Source organism: Branchiostoma floridae, chromosome 8, assembly GCF_000003815.2.
Source record: "Branchiostoma floridae strain S238N-H82 chromosome 8, Bfl_VNyyK, whole genome shotgun sequence".
Lineage (NCBI taxonomy): Eukaryota > Metazoa > Chordata > Leptocardii > Amphioxiformes > Branchiostomatidae > Branchiostoma > Branchiostoma floridae.
The window spans coordinates 14,545,989-14,563,799 of NC_049986.1; the positions used below are offsets into that span (position 1 = coordinate 14,545,989).

The 17,811-nt window shown below is 39.7% G+C and overlaps 1 protein-coding gene across 2 annotated transcripts in view; it reads right to left on the minus strand.

The window, feature by feature from the left end:
• Positions 1 to 17,811, minus strand: part of LOC118421314 (rab GTPase-activating protein 1-like) — a 105,938-nt gene that overhangs the window by 75,852 nt on the left and 12,275 nt on the right. For both annotated transcript variants that reach the window (XM_035828559.1, XM_035828558.1), the window contains exons 11-13: positions 17,193 to 17,367; positions 14,424 to 14,569; positions 13,763 to 13,864 (exon numbers count right to left, since the gene is read on the minus strand). In XM_035828559.1, the coding sequence (XP_035684452.1) occupies positions 13,763 to 13,864; positions 14,424 to 14,569; positions 17,193 to 17,367 (423 nt within the window). The remainder of the gene's footprint in view (positions 1 to 13,762; positions 13,865 to 14,423; positions 14,570 to 17,192; positions 17,368 to 17,811) is intronic.

A 17,811-nucleotide genomic window follows, 5' to 3' on the forward strand; every position in this document is an offset into this window, starting at 1 on the left:
GGAGAGGTACACCTGTTTGGAGAGGTACACCTGTTTGGAGAGGTACACCTGTTTGGAGAGGTACACCTGTTTGGAGAGGTACACCTGTTTGGAGAGGTACACCTGTTTGGAGAGGTACACCTGTTTGGAGAGGTACACCTGTTTGGAGAGGTACACCTGTTTGGAGAACTTGAAAGAAATCATGATGAGTTCCCTCTGCCCCGACCATGTAATTGTTATGCAGGTGGAAGCTTAAGACCACCACTTCCCATGGGCTGTGACCCTTTAACATGCAGGTTGTGAGTATGAATACCGGTGAATGAATGGTTTCATTGGCACCCACTTGATGTAGCACATTGTAGCTGTAATCTCAGCAAAAATGGTGTGTCCATAACAAACATTAGGACCTGAAGATCTTCCCTTTCGTACTCAACTATAATAGTCTCATTTCTGACATTGTTTCCAAGCTGATTTCACATACTGGAAGATTTATCTACTTACCATGCATCTACATGTACAGCTGTACATTAATTTGATACCCATGTGTACAGATTACTATGGCATGATGTTGATTTACTTTGACTTGTTGTTTACTTTGATTTGTCTTCTTTTTCAACTCTGGAGATAGCATTAAAATATGAAAGTCTATGATACAAAATAAGAAAGTTGTATTGTTGGGTAGTTTTTTCCATACTTTTGCTTCACCATGGACAAAAGGCAACCTCCAGACGGGTTGAAAATCATGGTCCAGGACGAGATCCAGCCAGACGGATGAAAACCTGAAGGATATAGAATTGCCATTTCTCCTCAGTCCGTGTTGGACACCACCCAAGGACTGTAAACAAACCATATCCATGCAAGTCACCAAGCCACAATCCTCTTTGGCTCTCTTTCTGAATTTAGATTGAAATTTTCTACACTCTGAAGACCAGATCTATTCAAATTCCCTCCTGTTATAAATCAAGGAACATTTTTTACTAAGGTGAAGCCAGGTTATGAGAAACCAGTCAACTTTTCTGACATGTATATACACGAAATATCATCCACCTTCATTAAAAATATAAGCAGACAGACCCAAATACTTGACCCATGGGAAGAAATGGCTTTTCTACAAAGAACAATGCCTGACCAGTGTAACTTTTCACTATCAGTGTTACTGAAGGTTACACGTATGGTGAAGAATTGTGCTAGGATGACCTAGCTCCACGTGCACAAGGTAGACACAACAAATTTTCCCTATAACTAAAAGTGGCAAAAATATTAAAACAAGTGGACAACCTGCATTGGTTACCACACCATCTTCATGCCATTTAGGAAAAGGGAAAGAAATATAGTAAGTCAAATTCACAGGGTACATTCCATTTTAGATGTTTAATGAAACTCTTCTATCGTTCGATACAACTTACTTCGAGACAGACTAGAGATCATACTATAAGTATATAAGTGATTCTTCATTCCTCATGAGAATGGCTTTTTAATAAAACACACGGGGCAGTGCATGAGATATAGTAACACTGGTGCTGCATATTAACACTCTCCAGCAGTACATGTAGCTGACTGTGTCCCAAGACAAACATAAAACATCAAGATATGGGTGCAGGCTGTTTTTGAAACTAAAAAGGCACGACCTATCAAATGCAAGGTGACCACTCCACTCTCTTGGCCATTGCACCAGTCCTGATGTAGAAAATAACGCTAGTTCACCTTTTATCTGCGGGGTAACCTATATCCGTTGTATAAAAAAACAGAGTATCTATGGTTGTCCAAGTGGGAGTTTCAAACATTTTTCGAAAATATTCCAATGGGACACCGTACTTCGACTTTATAAACCTATACATGACCTGTTTTGAATACGACGGATATAGGTTACCTTGCGGATATAGGTGAACTGGCGTTACATGTACATGAAACCAATCAGCAGTTCAGATGTCATTGAAAATCTCTATCTCTAGCTCTATCAACAAGACTGAACACATTTCAAAGATTTCCACTATTACTGTTATACTTTCAGGTCCCGAATAGGGACTTCCAGCAGGTAATTAACAAGTTCCCCCAGGTCCCAAACACAGGCCTCTCCATGCACAGGCATATAAAGTCCCATTGAATGTTGTACATGTAAGTCAACGGTCTTTTGATACTACTGCATTCATATGACAGTCACGTTTTTACTTCCTGTCTACAACCCAAGTCTGCCAAGGTGCTCGTACATGTACATGGTATTAAAGAAATTAGCTTTCATAGGGCACAATCGTAGCTTTGACTTCACAGCTTCCATGCATACTGTAAAATGCATTTAAGTTTGCGGGGATTTAATTTCGCGGTAGTGGGAAAAATACTTTTCTCAGTGATTTCAAGTTTGAGGTAGCACTATGCACTGTAGACTCTTACTGCCATGGAAAAAATGTTTGCAGTGGATTTAAATTTGCTGTGAAGTGGCCACCGCAAAAACTGCGAACATAAAACCACCGCGAACATTTCTGCATACACAGTAGCCTATTGGGAGGGAGCATTCCTGGTAAATACAGTCTAGTTACATAAAACTCCAATTCCAACTAGACTTCAATGACCCCATACCTTCAATGAATGATTTTAACCTTTACAACTGGTGTATTATGTACGCTTGTCATTTATAACGCAAATTATGCAAATAATGTCCTCATTTGCATAAATTATATTTGCTGATCATTTCCTCCACTCAAATAACAGAAACAATCTATTTGAGGAAGGCTATAATGGCATTTTTACCAAAATGGGATTATAGCATCTTCTCACCAATTATGCAAATTAGGTCTTTATTTGTATGTTTATCTATCAATGTTGTTTTCTTTCTCAGTTACAAATGTTACATGTTGGAATAGTCCAATGGAACAAAGTGGGTTTAGACAATTTCCTAATTGGTTATGCAAAATAGATTCCAATTTGCATACTTGATATTTCACCAAATGAAGCATTACTTAGGCTATCTACTTACCAAAAGTCATTACAATCCGACAACCCCTTCTTGAACTATTCCATTTCACAGTCTCAGAAAAGCGGGCAAATTTGAACACAAACAGCTTTCATGGGGTTTGAACCCATTGCCCTGTACTAGAAGTGAAATTATTTCTTCACACCTGGTATGTATTTCAAAGCACACATCTTTTACATTCTACAAAACTTAACATTGGTATAAGTCACATTTAAGTTAGTTTGCGGAAGATTTTCCTATGTGTAAATGTCTGAAAAAACAGCCGACTCACTGCACAAACAACCTTCCCCTATCTACATGTAGATCTGTCCTTCCCTACTGATACAAACGACCAATACTGAATAACTTTCATCTCCTACATCTGTAACACTTACCCATGCCAACCTGGCCATCCATCGAAATATAAAACAGTCAACTGTTCTTTAAGTACCAGCAGCATTGACGTCAACTGGGACAAAATTGGACCATAAAACCGCATGAATAGGACACGCCCGGCTGGCGCTACATTGTTGTTCATTGCCCGTGAAGCATTTATTGCCGATTTTTGCCGAACGTCACAGTTTTTGAACAAAATCCACATCTGCCTTGCCTGAAGATTTGCTGGGGTCCGCTCGGCTGAATGGTGCCAACTCAACTGGACTTCTTTTTTTGATGGAGTTTTAATGGACTTTGGGATGTTTGATTCTGCCCCAGGCATGGATTAATAGAATTATGATGTCTCTCAACTACAAGGCAATTGTCACTCTGCCCTTTTCCCTGATTGAGGCCAGTTACTCCCAATCTAGCGTCATGATTCACAGGTTATACAGTACTCTTCACTTGTAAAACTTTGAAGAGCATGCTATACCCTTATACAGTATAAGCCGCTTAATTGCACTGCCTATTTGCCAGTGAATTTTGTGCAATTATCCAAATGGTGCAATAATATGAAGTTTTCTGGCTGGACTGCACTGGTTTGGGATTTGGGGATTCCGTGCAGTTAACAGAAGTGTGCATTAATCTGTTGTGCTGTATTTTGCATCATTTCCATTTTCTGAAATGTAGGTAAGCCCTGGTCATGTGAAGATTATTGTTGAATATTGAGCCCCCTAACATCTGTGAAACTGCAAAATTAATACAGAAATGTTAGCAGTAGTTTTACATTCACAGTTTTTGCAGTTGCCACTTCACCACAAACCTAAAACTACCGCAAAAATTTTTACGTCACAGTATGTGACTACAGTCTATGGCACAGCCGCGAACTTAAAACCACCGCAAACACTCCATTTTCCAGCAAAAGTAAATCACAGCGAAAGTAAATCCCAGCAAACTAAAAAACATTTACAGTATTTTGTGCAAATACATGTCCATTAAATTTGGAAAAAGGTCAATTCTATGGGTATTCAGGTCCAACAGTGTGTGCTAGCCATTACAAAAACACTACAATCTTTGTGGCTCTAGTGACCTTCTAATGTAACAGATGATAAGGCAGTTCACTGCACTATACAATAACTATGCACAATAGCCTGATTCCCATTTAAGTCAGGGCCACGGTGGGGTCTCCATTTAGATGAAGTTAATTTGGAGCCCCGCAATTTGTGCAACACTGTATTAAACAAGATTAGTGACCATGGTAAACTGTAACGAGGTGCTCAACCATTTGGCAACTTCAACGCTCATAGATTACGACCACGCAGAAGCTTTGCATGTCTAAAAAGTCAAACGTTTCTAGAATACAAAATCATGTGCTAGACAGTTTGCCAAGCCTGCCCGACCAACTCTCATGATGCTAGCACATGATGCACATTACATAGTAATAAACCTGCTAAATTACAGTGAGTTACCTCATTACAGCAACATACATGTAGTATCACATTTGGAAATGTCATTTTTACCTCAGAGCCTTGCAACACTGCATATAATCAGATTCAGAGTCAGTATACAGACACCTGAAGTAGACTGTATCTGTATCTATATAGCCGGTATAACTGCCATTCGGCATAACACACCAGCTTCACAGGCACGCGGCACGGCAGCAGCTGGTTATATTACACCGAACGACCCGTCACACCTAACCTTTGCAATCTATCTGCAAGGGTTCCTTTAAACTACCCAGAGAAGATGCCCCTACTGTACTTGGTGATAACAAATTCCATTCTATGATTCTGGGAAAGTACGATAACAAATTCCACTTTATGGTTCTGGGAAAGTATGAATTGCCACATTGCTGCACAGTGTGCAGCTGGTCTCACCAGTACCAGACTCCACAGATTCCTGGAAAAGTAGTAATGTAACTGCCATAGTTAGTCAGTCAATGAAGTACATGTTGTACACTGTACAACTTGCGACCTCAGGACAGACTCTCCTGCAGCTGGCCACCTTTTCCACTTTTTGCAGAATTCTACAATCCGTACCCTGTAGAAAGGCTTGGAGGAAACTAAATAAATGTGTAGCTAGGGAATGCCGTCAAACCTCACCATATGCATTAGGCAGAAATTTTGATACGCAACCCATGTCCTGACATACATTTCTCAGATTTTATACAAAGGAGTTGACACTGCACCGATCATCAATAAAGGAACAGATAGTATTAAGATGCAGGGTTGTGGTCCATTGAAGTTGGCAGACCAAATTGGAAAGCCTAATGCTTGCAAACTTTCTAGCCCTTTTCAGACAAAGGTTACTGCAAATGTGTACAGCACTTCACAAAAGTGATAGCGCATTAAGCACGGCGACAAGGCGTATATGATATAATCATAACACAGTCGTGGGCCGTGGAGATACAGGAGGTGTTGACGTCATTCCGCTGACCCTGGAGCGATCTTGTTGAGGAGTAGATAGTGTTTAGTGAAACGTTACCCTCGGGTCTTTGCATAATCACTGCTGTAGGCGGCCAAATGGAACAAAAATTACTGCACTCAAAACTTGATGAAAGGTTTGCAAGTTGACTCATCATAACTTGTTAATTGGTTTCAGTTGGTTTGAAAACCCCACTTTTTCCTTTATAACACGATTTAGCAACCATGTTGATATTTATCATATCTTTATGGTCAGCAATTGAACAGGAAGATAAACATAGAAAACATAGAAAGATAACACCAGAAAATGGAACCATGAAAACTTCTTGCTCATAAAAATGGCACAAAAACTGGAAACCATCTGCTATCTAGCAGGATGAGATAGATGTACATTCAATAGTAAAATATGGCATGTAGCTGTACTTTCCGCAAAGTTAGAAATAATCAGAAAATCATTTCATACAACCAAGCACAAATTGTAGAACCAACGAAGAAGTTCCAGTATGTTGTCTGCTGTCTAGCTGTACTTTTGGCAAAGTTAGAAAGTAACAGAAAATCATTTCATACCTAGTACCAATCGTAGAACCAACAAAAAATCCAGTGGTTCTTTGTAAACTGTAGATTCAGCAAACTATACTTTCGACATTTTTCCTTTTGGACCTTCACCTTCAAGTAACAAAATAAATTCAGCAGATGTTTGCTAAGGGCAAAATGCAACGATTTCTGTAGTGCATAACTGGTTCCGATGGGTAAAAATTAGAGTACATCGATCAAACTCTGCTGGCTGTCGATGAAGGATTGAGTGTGTTGGCCAGTGAATATAATTTCCCCACAAACTAGTCCTGCACCGCTGAGATACCGTGAGCGCTGACGTCAACATCACCAGGTATACGCCTCACGGAGATAAGTCGTCCTCAATGAAAGGTGTAATCCGCGGCTTCCTGTCCTCGTAAACACATACAGGATGTAGACAAAAGCTGTGAAGCTTTTCCCTTTGTACAGTAAGGGTGTCTTTTACGTGGAAGTAGCAGGATTTTCATGGTTTCAGCGCCTATCCTTTAACTGCTGTAATGGGATTCAACAGGAGGCCATTCAACTTTGGAACTTGAACAAGAATAAAGATTAACTAAAGGAAACTTTTAATGAGTCAAGAGAAGATACTTCTGACAGAAAAACTTTATTTCAATTTTGAGGAATGTAAGTTTTGAAGAACAGGGTTATCAATCAGTTGCTGTAAAATACTAGTAATGGAATTTATAGGATTTCTAGAAAGAAGTGTAAAAGTGTGATGATAATTCATTCAAAGTTGATACAGGCAAAACCAACACATGCTAAAAACTTAATTGCTCTGATTATATTTTCACCAGTCTGCAGCAGAACTCATTGATTTCCAAGACATACTACAATGAGGATATTGTTTCTGAAAAATCTTGATTCCAAAGGGGTTCAAAACCATCAATTTTATTAGAGCATAGTGCCATCATGGCATTATTTCCTTTGTGAGCACCAAACATACAGTTATCAATACTTTCATGCAAATGTTTATTGGTGTTTTTTCCAACAGTTTGGTTTAAGTGCAGTGTAACATGATGGTGGATTGATTTGGAACCTCGTGCATTGGGGCTTCTGACTGCAAACAGATTTGGTCACAGAAGTTTGAGAGTTTTCTAATTATGACACATCTGTACTCATTGATGGATCTTCATGCAGGTATGCATTCTTTGATGGAAAATGGGTAGAACATAAACTGCTCAAGCAAGCATGGGCAAGCCAATCCAATAAACTTTACAGTGATGAAAGTGAGGTATGTTGCCTCAGAACTCCATTTTCAAAATCCTTAAGTCAAGTTCAATACGCAGAGAATACAAATAAGTTCATCAACACGTGTTTCCATTAAAACCAGCGGCGCACGTTACGGCACGTTTCCATCGATCACCGTGTCTGTGCGGCACGCAGCTCATATTTCACCAGACCTCCACAGGCGCTGCGCACTGTGATTCATGAGAAACCTGATAATTTTCAAAGTAACCATCACGCACTGTTTGGCTAGTGTCACTTCAACATGTACATCTGACCTTCAGTCAACACCTTTCAAGTCAAGGTCAAAGTCAACGGCAGGCAATACAGAGTCTATACGCTGTTTCTTGCGTCTCCGTGCAACAGACGGCACATTCTCTGTACAAAGTTTGGTACCTCATTGCTGAGCTCTTCGTCTTTCTCAAAATTGCTGCCGCCAAACCGTGTGAGCCTACATGGCAGAAACCTCAGGTCCAAACGCCACTGTAAATCAGTTATACAACGAGAAAACCAAATTCCCTTCTCGGCATTATAAGAAGTATGCCATGTACAGATGTTTGAGATCAAAATGATGTACAGCAAAATCGTAACTATGACTACAAGCAAGTGACATTGTGGTGTTAGAGAGCTATATTGACAGCACTTTTCTTGTCACAATCCTTGAACTAATGAATTAAATCAGTCACAGTGGGATAAACTAGTGTCTGATTAGTGACCTTTTCTGCAGCAGGACTACAGAACATGCATGAAGTGAGCTTGACAATGATATATCATCATATATAACAGTCATGGGTGGCACCTCTGATATACAGCCTACAGCCTGGCACACTCCCATCATCATTATGTACTGTAGTCAGTATGTGTGATGATCTATCATTATCCTAATCAACTTCTGAATTACTTTTTTTCTGAAACCTTGTGAGGACATCTGGAATCTACATGGATTGTTCATCTGTAATAACTTCCTCTGACATTTCTTTGAGTAATGGCTGTCTCAAATGTTATGTTCTTTTTATTCTCACTCCCATGGGAAGAATAACGTCTTTTCTCAGTGTCCCCTATATCTGCATGAGGTTTCTTGTTCAGATAGCCACACAGAATTATATTAGTTGTTTTTAAGGCTTCTTGATATGAGAGCTAGTACAGTAGTAGACTAAGAGAAGAGGAAAATTGGTTGTACCAGAACAACAAAGTGAGGCAAGTTGGTCGCTCACTAAATGAATGAAACAACCTTGAAATGCATCAAAAACAATTTCAGCAAATCTGCATGATACATTAGTACATAAATCAAACAACATGGAAAACACTTTGAATTCAAAGCTGGAACCATGGCTCATAACTCATCAAGACTGGAAGCCCCTCAGCTTTGAAATTGCATGTGCAAGCATTAATGACATGTTGACAAGGCAGCATTCAAACTCTGTAGGGGATAGCTGTCATTAGTAGACCTGCTGATCATTCTTCATCTATTACTATTAGACACCTTGTCATCAGTGTATGGAACGATTGTCAACATCCAAAACAAAATGAAGGAAAAATCATGGCCAACTTTTCCTCCTACAGACCTTTCATTCCTGCAAAAAAGCAGTTACTCAAGCAACTGGATATGATTTTAGAAACGGTCATTTCAAACACAATCCGATGTCTTTCGTCAATGACACTGATCATTTCCAAAATCATATCCAGTTGCTTGAATGAGCAACTGCTTTTGGTGTATCTTATTACCTGGATGTCTAACCTTCATCGATGGACCTTTAGTTTAATTTCCTTCAGAAATTCTATATTAATTGAATAGAAATAGCAACATAATGAAAAGTCTGCATTTTGACTTAATTTGTTGGAAATAACCTTAATAATATTGCACAGTAAACTTCTGCATACATGTAAGTCACCTCTTGTCCTAAAGGCACAATGTTTTAATTAACCATCTGCAGGTTAGATATGGAACCCTTATGGCAACAAACACATTAAATTGTTCTGCCATCCTTTATAGGTCTCCCTTGGTATCTCCGGGATTCAGATGTGCCATGTACATGTTGTATATTGATGATAGAATCCCTTGGTTGCGTTGTCCCAGTTTCTAAGACACTTATCGATCTGCATCTCAGTGTTGTCTTATATTACATGTAGATTGTAGATTACGGTTTGCCCATTGACTTTCTGTATCTTGCCTTATATCAGAAAATAGAACCATGAGTTCTGTTTGTCAGGCATTCATCTCACAGACGTAGGTGATTGAGTAGGTTGCAAATGACAGAAGGTTTTGCAAACTGCCACTGACAAATGTTGCTTCTCATTTGGATAGAAGTTGCAGCCAGGAATGTCATCTCACCAAAATGATGAAATTCAAATTTCATCAATACTAAGAAAACAAAAATTAAGAACATAATCCTATCATAATAGGCCAAAAATACATCTGTATATACTGGTAGGTAAAATTTTCACTTTTATATCTCATTGTTTATCTCTTGCGCTCAACAGTCACAATCAATGTTATATATTAACCATTATGAACTTCACAAAACTTCACTTCCAGCAAGGCCGATGAACCCGTTTTTGATCTGTTGAGCAGAAGGATGTTATCCATATTCTCCACTGTGGGATGGACAACTTATAATAGAACCTGTCCATCTCTGCCACTCTTGTTCTTTGCTCTTTTGAACACTCCTTTTGAACCTGAGGACATTCCCTGTCCTGACATTTCCTCATCTTTACCCTGACGTCCAGAACTACCCACTGATGAAAGTGGCAGGAGAGAAAGATATGCGGCAAGGATGAGTGAGAGTGAGTGAGTGAGGAGAGAAAGGTCAGGATTTGACAGACGCCATCAGGGTGAATCCTGATAAAACGTCCGACCGGAAATGCGAAGCATGCGCCTTCATCAAACTACATGACGTAAAAGAGTAATCTGTGCTAAGCCTTCCGTCGCATATGAAAGTCACACACCACATTCTACTCAATTTGTCACCAGACTGGAAATTAATCTTTCACACGTCCAAATTAGTATTGGTATCCGGTGAACCCAAGACATGTAAGGTTAACCAAAGTTAACACTGAAGCTGGCAGGTGATACCTGTATGCTCATCAATTCAAATTATTGCATTACTGTTCCATGTAGCCTTTAGCCTTATAAGTTCTTCATTAACTGAGCCACAAACCATGCATCTATTTAGCTAGTCTCTACCAGACTGACTACGCTGGCTATTATAGGGAGGATAATTTGCCAGGGAAGTTTTGCTTCCAGAGGAGTTGGTCGGCCGCCCAGAGGGGAAACATGAATCTAAGCGTGGACTGACTCCCCTGGCAAATTTCCCAATTTTTGTCAAATTCTACGATCCCCGCACCCCTGTAGGAAGGCCTGGTGGAGGCTATTATTTAGCCGACAATAGCAGCTTTTGTGGATACTGACGAATCAATTTCATATTCATGTACAGATACATGTAGAAATCTGTCCTTATTCATGATGTGGTATTTTATTTTACCGATTTCCTTATTTATGATGTGGTATTTTTTATCAATTTCTTCATCAGTCCTAAGGGAAGAAGCAGACATTGTGGCCCTCATGATCAGACAGGACAGGCAGTCTACAAACCACACCTGTGGTGAGACAAACTGATAACACCATCATTATCTCATCTTGACCCAGTTTCCCATCACTCATTCCCCCTGGGGGCAGCTCACAATCAATTCTCTGTGTAAGATCAGCCCCCATCAGCTTCTGTGATGAATTGTTTATGTCATAAATACAGATCTCCATTCACTTCTCAAGATTATCAAGGGATAACAGCAACATGTTTGACCCAAATCACAGGATGAGAGGCCTGTCTTTTATGGGTCATCTACTAAGAAACACTCCCATTTTTTCTGCACAAGACAGCTTTTGAGATTGCAACTGAGATGTCCTGGAGGGTCATTTTCAGTGTGTAATGGGTTTTTCAGCTGTGGAGGCTTGTTATGAAGATATTCTTCTTCCCCATTACAAGATGACCGGGACGATAGTAGTACATTCACTCCAGAGTTCTAGCCAGTGTCCGTCCTTCCTTCCTTTGACGGTATTTTGCTGCTGGGGACGGACATAAATTTTGCCATTCTGTCCTCCTTGAAGGACAAAAATCGGCATGTAAAGATATTAAAACAGATGCCATTGAACCAAGCAGAGTCTACAAGCATCTGCCCCTCAAAATGCAGGAAATAGTATCTAAGATGGTCTAGATTTAAAAATTTTCCAGGGGGGAACATGCTCCCAGACCCCTCCTAGGATCTGCCTTCTGCGCTCCACACAATTTTCAAATTCAAAATCCAGGGGACGGAGAAAAAAATCAGACTAGAACACTGATTTACTCTCTTCTTGAATACCACAAACATTCAGTTCTCATTTGTGAAACATGAGAGTACGAATGGGGCAGCATGCTTGACCAGTCCTGTATTGGTAAACTTATTAGCTGGAGAATAATCTACACCACTACAAAATAACATGTTTCCAGTACATGTGTTTGTATTCTGAAGACCAAATGATGGCAAAGTATGTATTACCGGTAAGAATACATTTCTAACAAAGCAGACACATGCCACAAACTGTTATAAAAAATGGGGTACATTCCATCTGTTAGTATAACACTACCAGTCATACCAGTAATAGATATGACTAATTGCTTCAGGAAGTTATTTCCACATGGGAAAGTTCAATATCAAAAACAGGCACAGCTCAGCTCAATTTCCTCTAAATATCTTTATTCATTAAATTTCCAGACTATTTGTTGGTCCACACAGCTAAGTTTTGGGGGGCTGGTTTATACAACAGAACAGAATCTAAAGAATACAAACTGGAATGCAATAAGAATAACAATTTATGAGTTTTACAAACAAGGGAAAGGGAATATCTGAGGATGCTTCCAGAATACTGACTGATAAAAAGTTCAACTTGTTGAAAGAAGTAAGGTAGGACATCAAGCTACAAGCACCATCTAGTGATTTAAAAGAAAACTGCAGTATACCTCTATCTAATTGCAACTTTATATCAAACATTGCAAATAATCTTCAATGCAAATCATCTTCATTGTACTGTAACTCAAAAGCTAGTAGTTGCAGAAGACTGTACAAAAATCCATATGAATACAAATCATTGAATGACTCAACTGGTAGAAACAAGTAGGAAGGGTCACAGCACCGCCTTGTGATCAATAAGAAAACTGCAGCCTGCCTGCAAAGTATCTAATCCTAAAGTTTGTCTCATTTACAGAGAATACTAAGAATAGCACACCACTTCCCCAAATTACTTTGAGAACAGCAACTTAGCACAACAAACAATGCCAACCAACATTGATGAACAAATGTCAACAAATGTGGATTCAGCACCAAGGACAGAGGCAACCTTGTCTGACATCCGCACAGCTTCAAGGGTTCTCAGGGCACTGGGAGATCCAATAAACAGTGGAAAACTTTGGAAAGTCAGTATGCCTTTCTGAGGATGGTTAACCCAATACTTTGGGTCATTGACCAGGCAGCCATGTTGTCGAAAATGTAGGCTTGTCGTAAAAGGAGAAATCTGAACCCAGACAAATCTACCTCACAATTATCACTTCCAGCAGAGAAAGACATAGCCTGGATACCATACCCCAACCTCAAAAATATCTTTCGTGTTGGGGTCTGGCAGGATGGCTGTAGAAATGTTCTCGAAGGCCCTTGCTCAGAGGGAGGAGAACCTAGGATTTATGACCACTCACACCACAGGTAGCCAGCTACAACACACCACAGTTGGTCAGCAGGCTATCACAGTAGCGAATCAGGTATTTGGTGGCCACTGTTATGGATTCAAAAAATACAGTTGAGGGTCATTAACCAATCATGGTAGGGGTGTAGTACCTCCTGCTGATCCTGCTGCTGTTCTATTGGTGGAGTTTTTTGCCCACTATAAGGTGCAAAATTGAGAACCCGGCCTATGCCATCCTGCCAGACCCCTGCACGATAGATACTTGAGGTCGGGCTGGGGTTGGTAACCAGGCTAAGAAAGACAAAGTTCTATTGGACACTGTATTTAGTGGGAGTTTAAAATGACTCCTAATCATGGCCCATTGCGCTGAACTGCAAAGCCATGACGTTGGCTCATTGTGTTGAGCTCATGATAGGGTTATAAATATAAGACCATTTTACATATGGCCACATACCGTAAAGCCTAAAACTCTTCACACAGAGGCACTCTTCACTCAAGACTTACAAACTAAAACAGAAGTGTGAGCTGTACCTTAGTGATGAGCACCCTGTAGTTCTCCATCATCTGTGTTCCGTTCTCATGGCAACCAGCCAATAACTGCCACACCTCCCCTCGCAGGGCCTCGGGTACACCCTACAGGAGAACATGGGAAACTCATCAACACTATTCCAACAAGACTTACACAAACTATCAAAAGTACTTCAGGTTAATTTTCATGGGCTTATATTCATAAAGGTGAGATTTATGCTTTTACAATTCCATGAGGATTAGAATCATTTATGTTAGATTGCTTCATTGAAAGCTTATAATCAAGAGGACTGACTGTTGTCAAAAGTTATCAAATGTTAGAAAGGCAAACAAAATTTTGTTGTTTTCTAAATAAGCTGGCTCGAATCAATGATTTTAACCAGCAAAAAAGTTTCTTCTATCATGAAATGTGCAACAAAAAGCACCAAGAGCACTTTCTCTGTTGGAAATGAAAGGGGTGGGTGGGTTGGCTTGGTTCACCAGGCACGCCAGAGTCTGGCGCGACAGAGTCCGGCGCGACAGAGTCCGGCGCAACGGAGTCCGACCAGCACGTCAAATTACAAATTACCAAAATACAAGCCAAGAGCTCTGTTCTTAGAATATGAAACAGATAGTGTAGACAATTTCTCACACAGGAACACAGAGCCAAAAGAGAATTCCTCACCTTCCTGCAGAGCTGGTGCAGCTGTTTGGGGCGGGTGCTGAGGTTCTGTCTCCACTTGGCCAGCATGTCTCCCCACGTCTCCAGGATATCACCTTCACACTCCTTACTCACATCACCCGAACCACTCAGCAGGGGCTCGTCGTTTTCTGAAGAGGAAGGAAAACTACACGTTAGGCTGAAGAATGAGGAACTGAAGAGCGTTGTCTTGAACAGTACCGTAGGAAAATGCCAGGTAAACCATTTTTGAACCTGGCCTTCCTTTCCACAACCGCTACAAACCTACCAAAAATCACAAAGTTCCTTCCACAATTTCTAGAGCTATATGCTGTTGACCTACATAGAGACCCATCACCCAATGGAATAACCGAAAACATACCCTTTTTGGCGAAGGCAACTAGTGGTCATTTTTTTAAACATACAATCACAACATTTGTTTTCAGCACCAAGGACAGGGTGTTTATAATTGTGCATATACTAGTTTTAACAATCGTTTCCTGTTTTTAACAACTGATGTAACACGGCAGCACAATTCAGGGTTGTGATAGTCACCATGCTACCTGTCCCGTGAAGTGTGTGTCAGAACAAATAAACCAGTATGATGATAAGTATGCCTAGGATCCATCAGAAAATTTTAGATCAGGATGGTCATTCCAATTTCAGTTACACATGTCCTTAACAAAAACTGCAGATGGGAAACCTCTGGTGGCTTGGTCCTGTGCTGATTTATTGTGGGGCTTAATACAATAAATAAAGGGGTTCCGTTGCAGAATGTTTTGTTTTGCGCATTCTTTTTAAAACACTCAAAGAACAATATAATGACACAAATGTGCTAGTATGGTGAAGTAAATGTTGATACCGTACCGATTGACTAATCCAGAATATTTCCAATTTGAATGCTCTAAAATTGTGTTGGGTGCTTTTAACACATGTCAGGAAAGGTTACATGTAGGTTAATACCTTTATAGCTCTGTCAAATGTACAAATACAACTGTATTCTATTCTTCTCTGTAATTAGCTTCATCAGAATTTGTAGATCATAGAGAAATTAATTTCTTGAACCTCACTTTCCCATTTTTCTTCCTTTGCTTCTACATCAATCACCAGGCATCCAGAAATTTCCAAATATCTATTTCAGCTCCTCCAATTTGATTAGAACTACAATTTCAGTAGAAATGTCTCATGTGATAGTGAGTAGCCAGTTGCATTCTTATCATCTTACTTGTCAGTGTCACAACGGTCTACATGTAACAAGTGCTAATCAATAACAGACAGTAACAATCTCGAAGTATTTTGTGTTATATACAAGCATATGTACAGTACAATATAACTTCAGCTATTTCTCTATCCTCAGCCTTTTCATTACTTCTCTTCTGTTCCTTGATAATCATAAAATGGGCACAGAACAAATCATTTTTCCTATAACACATGATTGTACACGTAATTTTGGACGTGCCATGCCTCCACAATTCTGATTCAATTACAGGCTACATAGAAGGTTGATGCAGTTATATATAAGAAATCAATTACTATAATGATAGGGATTTTTTCCTAATCATAACGTCATACATGTTTGATGTAGACTTCTATATCCCAGTGTGAAATTCATGATATTATCATGATAGTCATCTTCAACTACAAGATGCTATCCTCAGTGTGATATTGCACATACATGTACCGAGTGGGAGGTAACAAATCCTAAAAGAATCACAAAGGTCACCTTGAAAATCAGAACATTTGATTTTACAGTGACAGAGAATATTTCAAGAGTCCTGACATTGTAAAAACATACCTTTAGAATATTCAAGAACTGTAGTCTGCTCTTGTGTATAGACGACAGTTTCCTGATTCATGGTGTCTACATGCAGCTGGAGGCATTTACACTGAAATAGCTGTCCCAAGTTCAACATGCTTCGCCTCCCTAACTGATTTAGCATTCTGAATGCCTCACGCCAAGACAAGACAAAATCCAATATGATTTGGGTCTGATGTCTTCTTTCCCATTCAACGTGCTCTCATGTAATCAAAATGGAAGAGAATATGTCAAGAAATACTTCCATATTTCCGTTTTGATTTCTACTCTGGCAGTTGTAAATTGCATCTCTTGAAAAGATGATTATGAAGATAACTATCGTTCCCTGTACTTTCAATCTGGAACGGTCTTGACACTGAGCCAATGTTATGCAGCAAAAAGCCATGATTAGTATTCTTTACACACAAAATCATTGTAAGACTGACTGCACATGTTGACGTACACTGGACACCACCTATCCATCTGCCTTTGTAACGCTGACCTACACACGTGGGAGGGCAGTGAGTTTTGGCTGTGAGGAACATTGATGAGTAGCAGCTGCAACTCAAACTGTTGTGTCTCATCACTTGTCTGAGGGAAATTTGGGGGATTCTTTTAAACCGACTAATGTCTGTCAACACTGACTAAGCCCTTACAAATACACACAAACACACACAAACACACACACACACACACACACACACACACACACATACATACACACACACACATGCATGCACATACACACACACCAACTTACCTCAATATCGTTAATACATTTGACCAATGCAAAAGTCAAGGAGACCTATTCCATCCAAATAAGTAATTTTCAATAAGGTAATTCAGAGATTATGTCTGAGTCTTCTTTGGAAATATACTTTTCCTATTTTTTATAGCTTAGCAACTGTCAAGGCAAAGTACGAATCTTCATTTCACATCAATTCACAATGTACAAACACTGAGATTAAAATGGAACCTACCATCTTCCTCTTCAATGGCGGGGGTGGCAGGGGTAGGAGAGGTTTGAGTGACGGCAGGCGGGCTACGCGCTGGAGACAGCGGAAGATTCATGCTCGCTTTTTTTCTGTCAATCTCTGACTGACTCTCCAGGCTCAGGACTTCATAAAGCTTTTCATTTGGACTGCTTCCTTCAATCTACAACAAAAATCAATTCTTATTTCATTAACATTGTAACAGGACAACACTATGGCTAACTGTACATGTGTCCCTGGGTTTGAATCCGAGCATATCTTATAGCTGTAGAATTATGTTGTTTTCAGATCACAGATCACAGAAGTGAACTAGAAGGCTTACATAACTTCATCATCATCTTGTCAGGATGATTGTACAGAATGATGTACATGGTTTCTTCCATTGTCTTCAAAAATTTCCATCCAATTATTTTGTCCATAACCGCAGGTGCTGTCAAAATCTATACAATGTATGTCTGCCAAGATTCATTTGTAAGTATTTGAGGATCAAAAACAGAAAATACAGTTATCCAAATGGTGTATTACATAACAGCTATACAGGGAGGTCTGACACCAGCTGTTCAAGACCATAAAAAAATGGCTCAAAAGTATAATCATAATGGCAGGG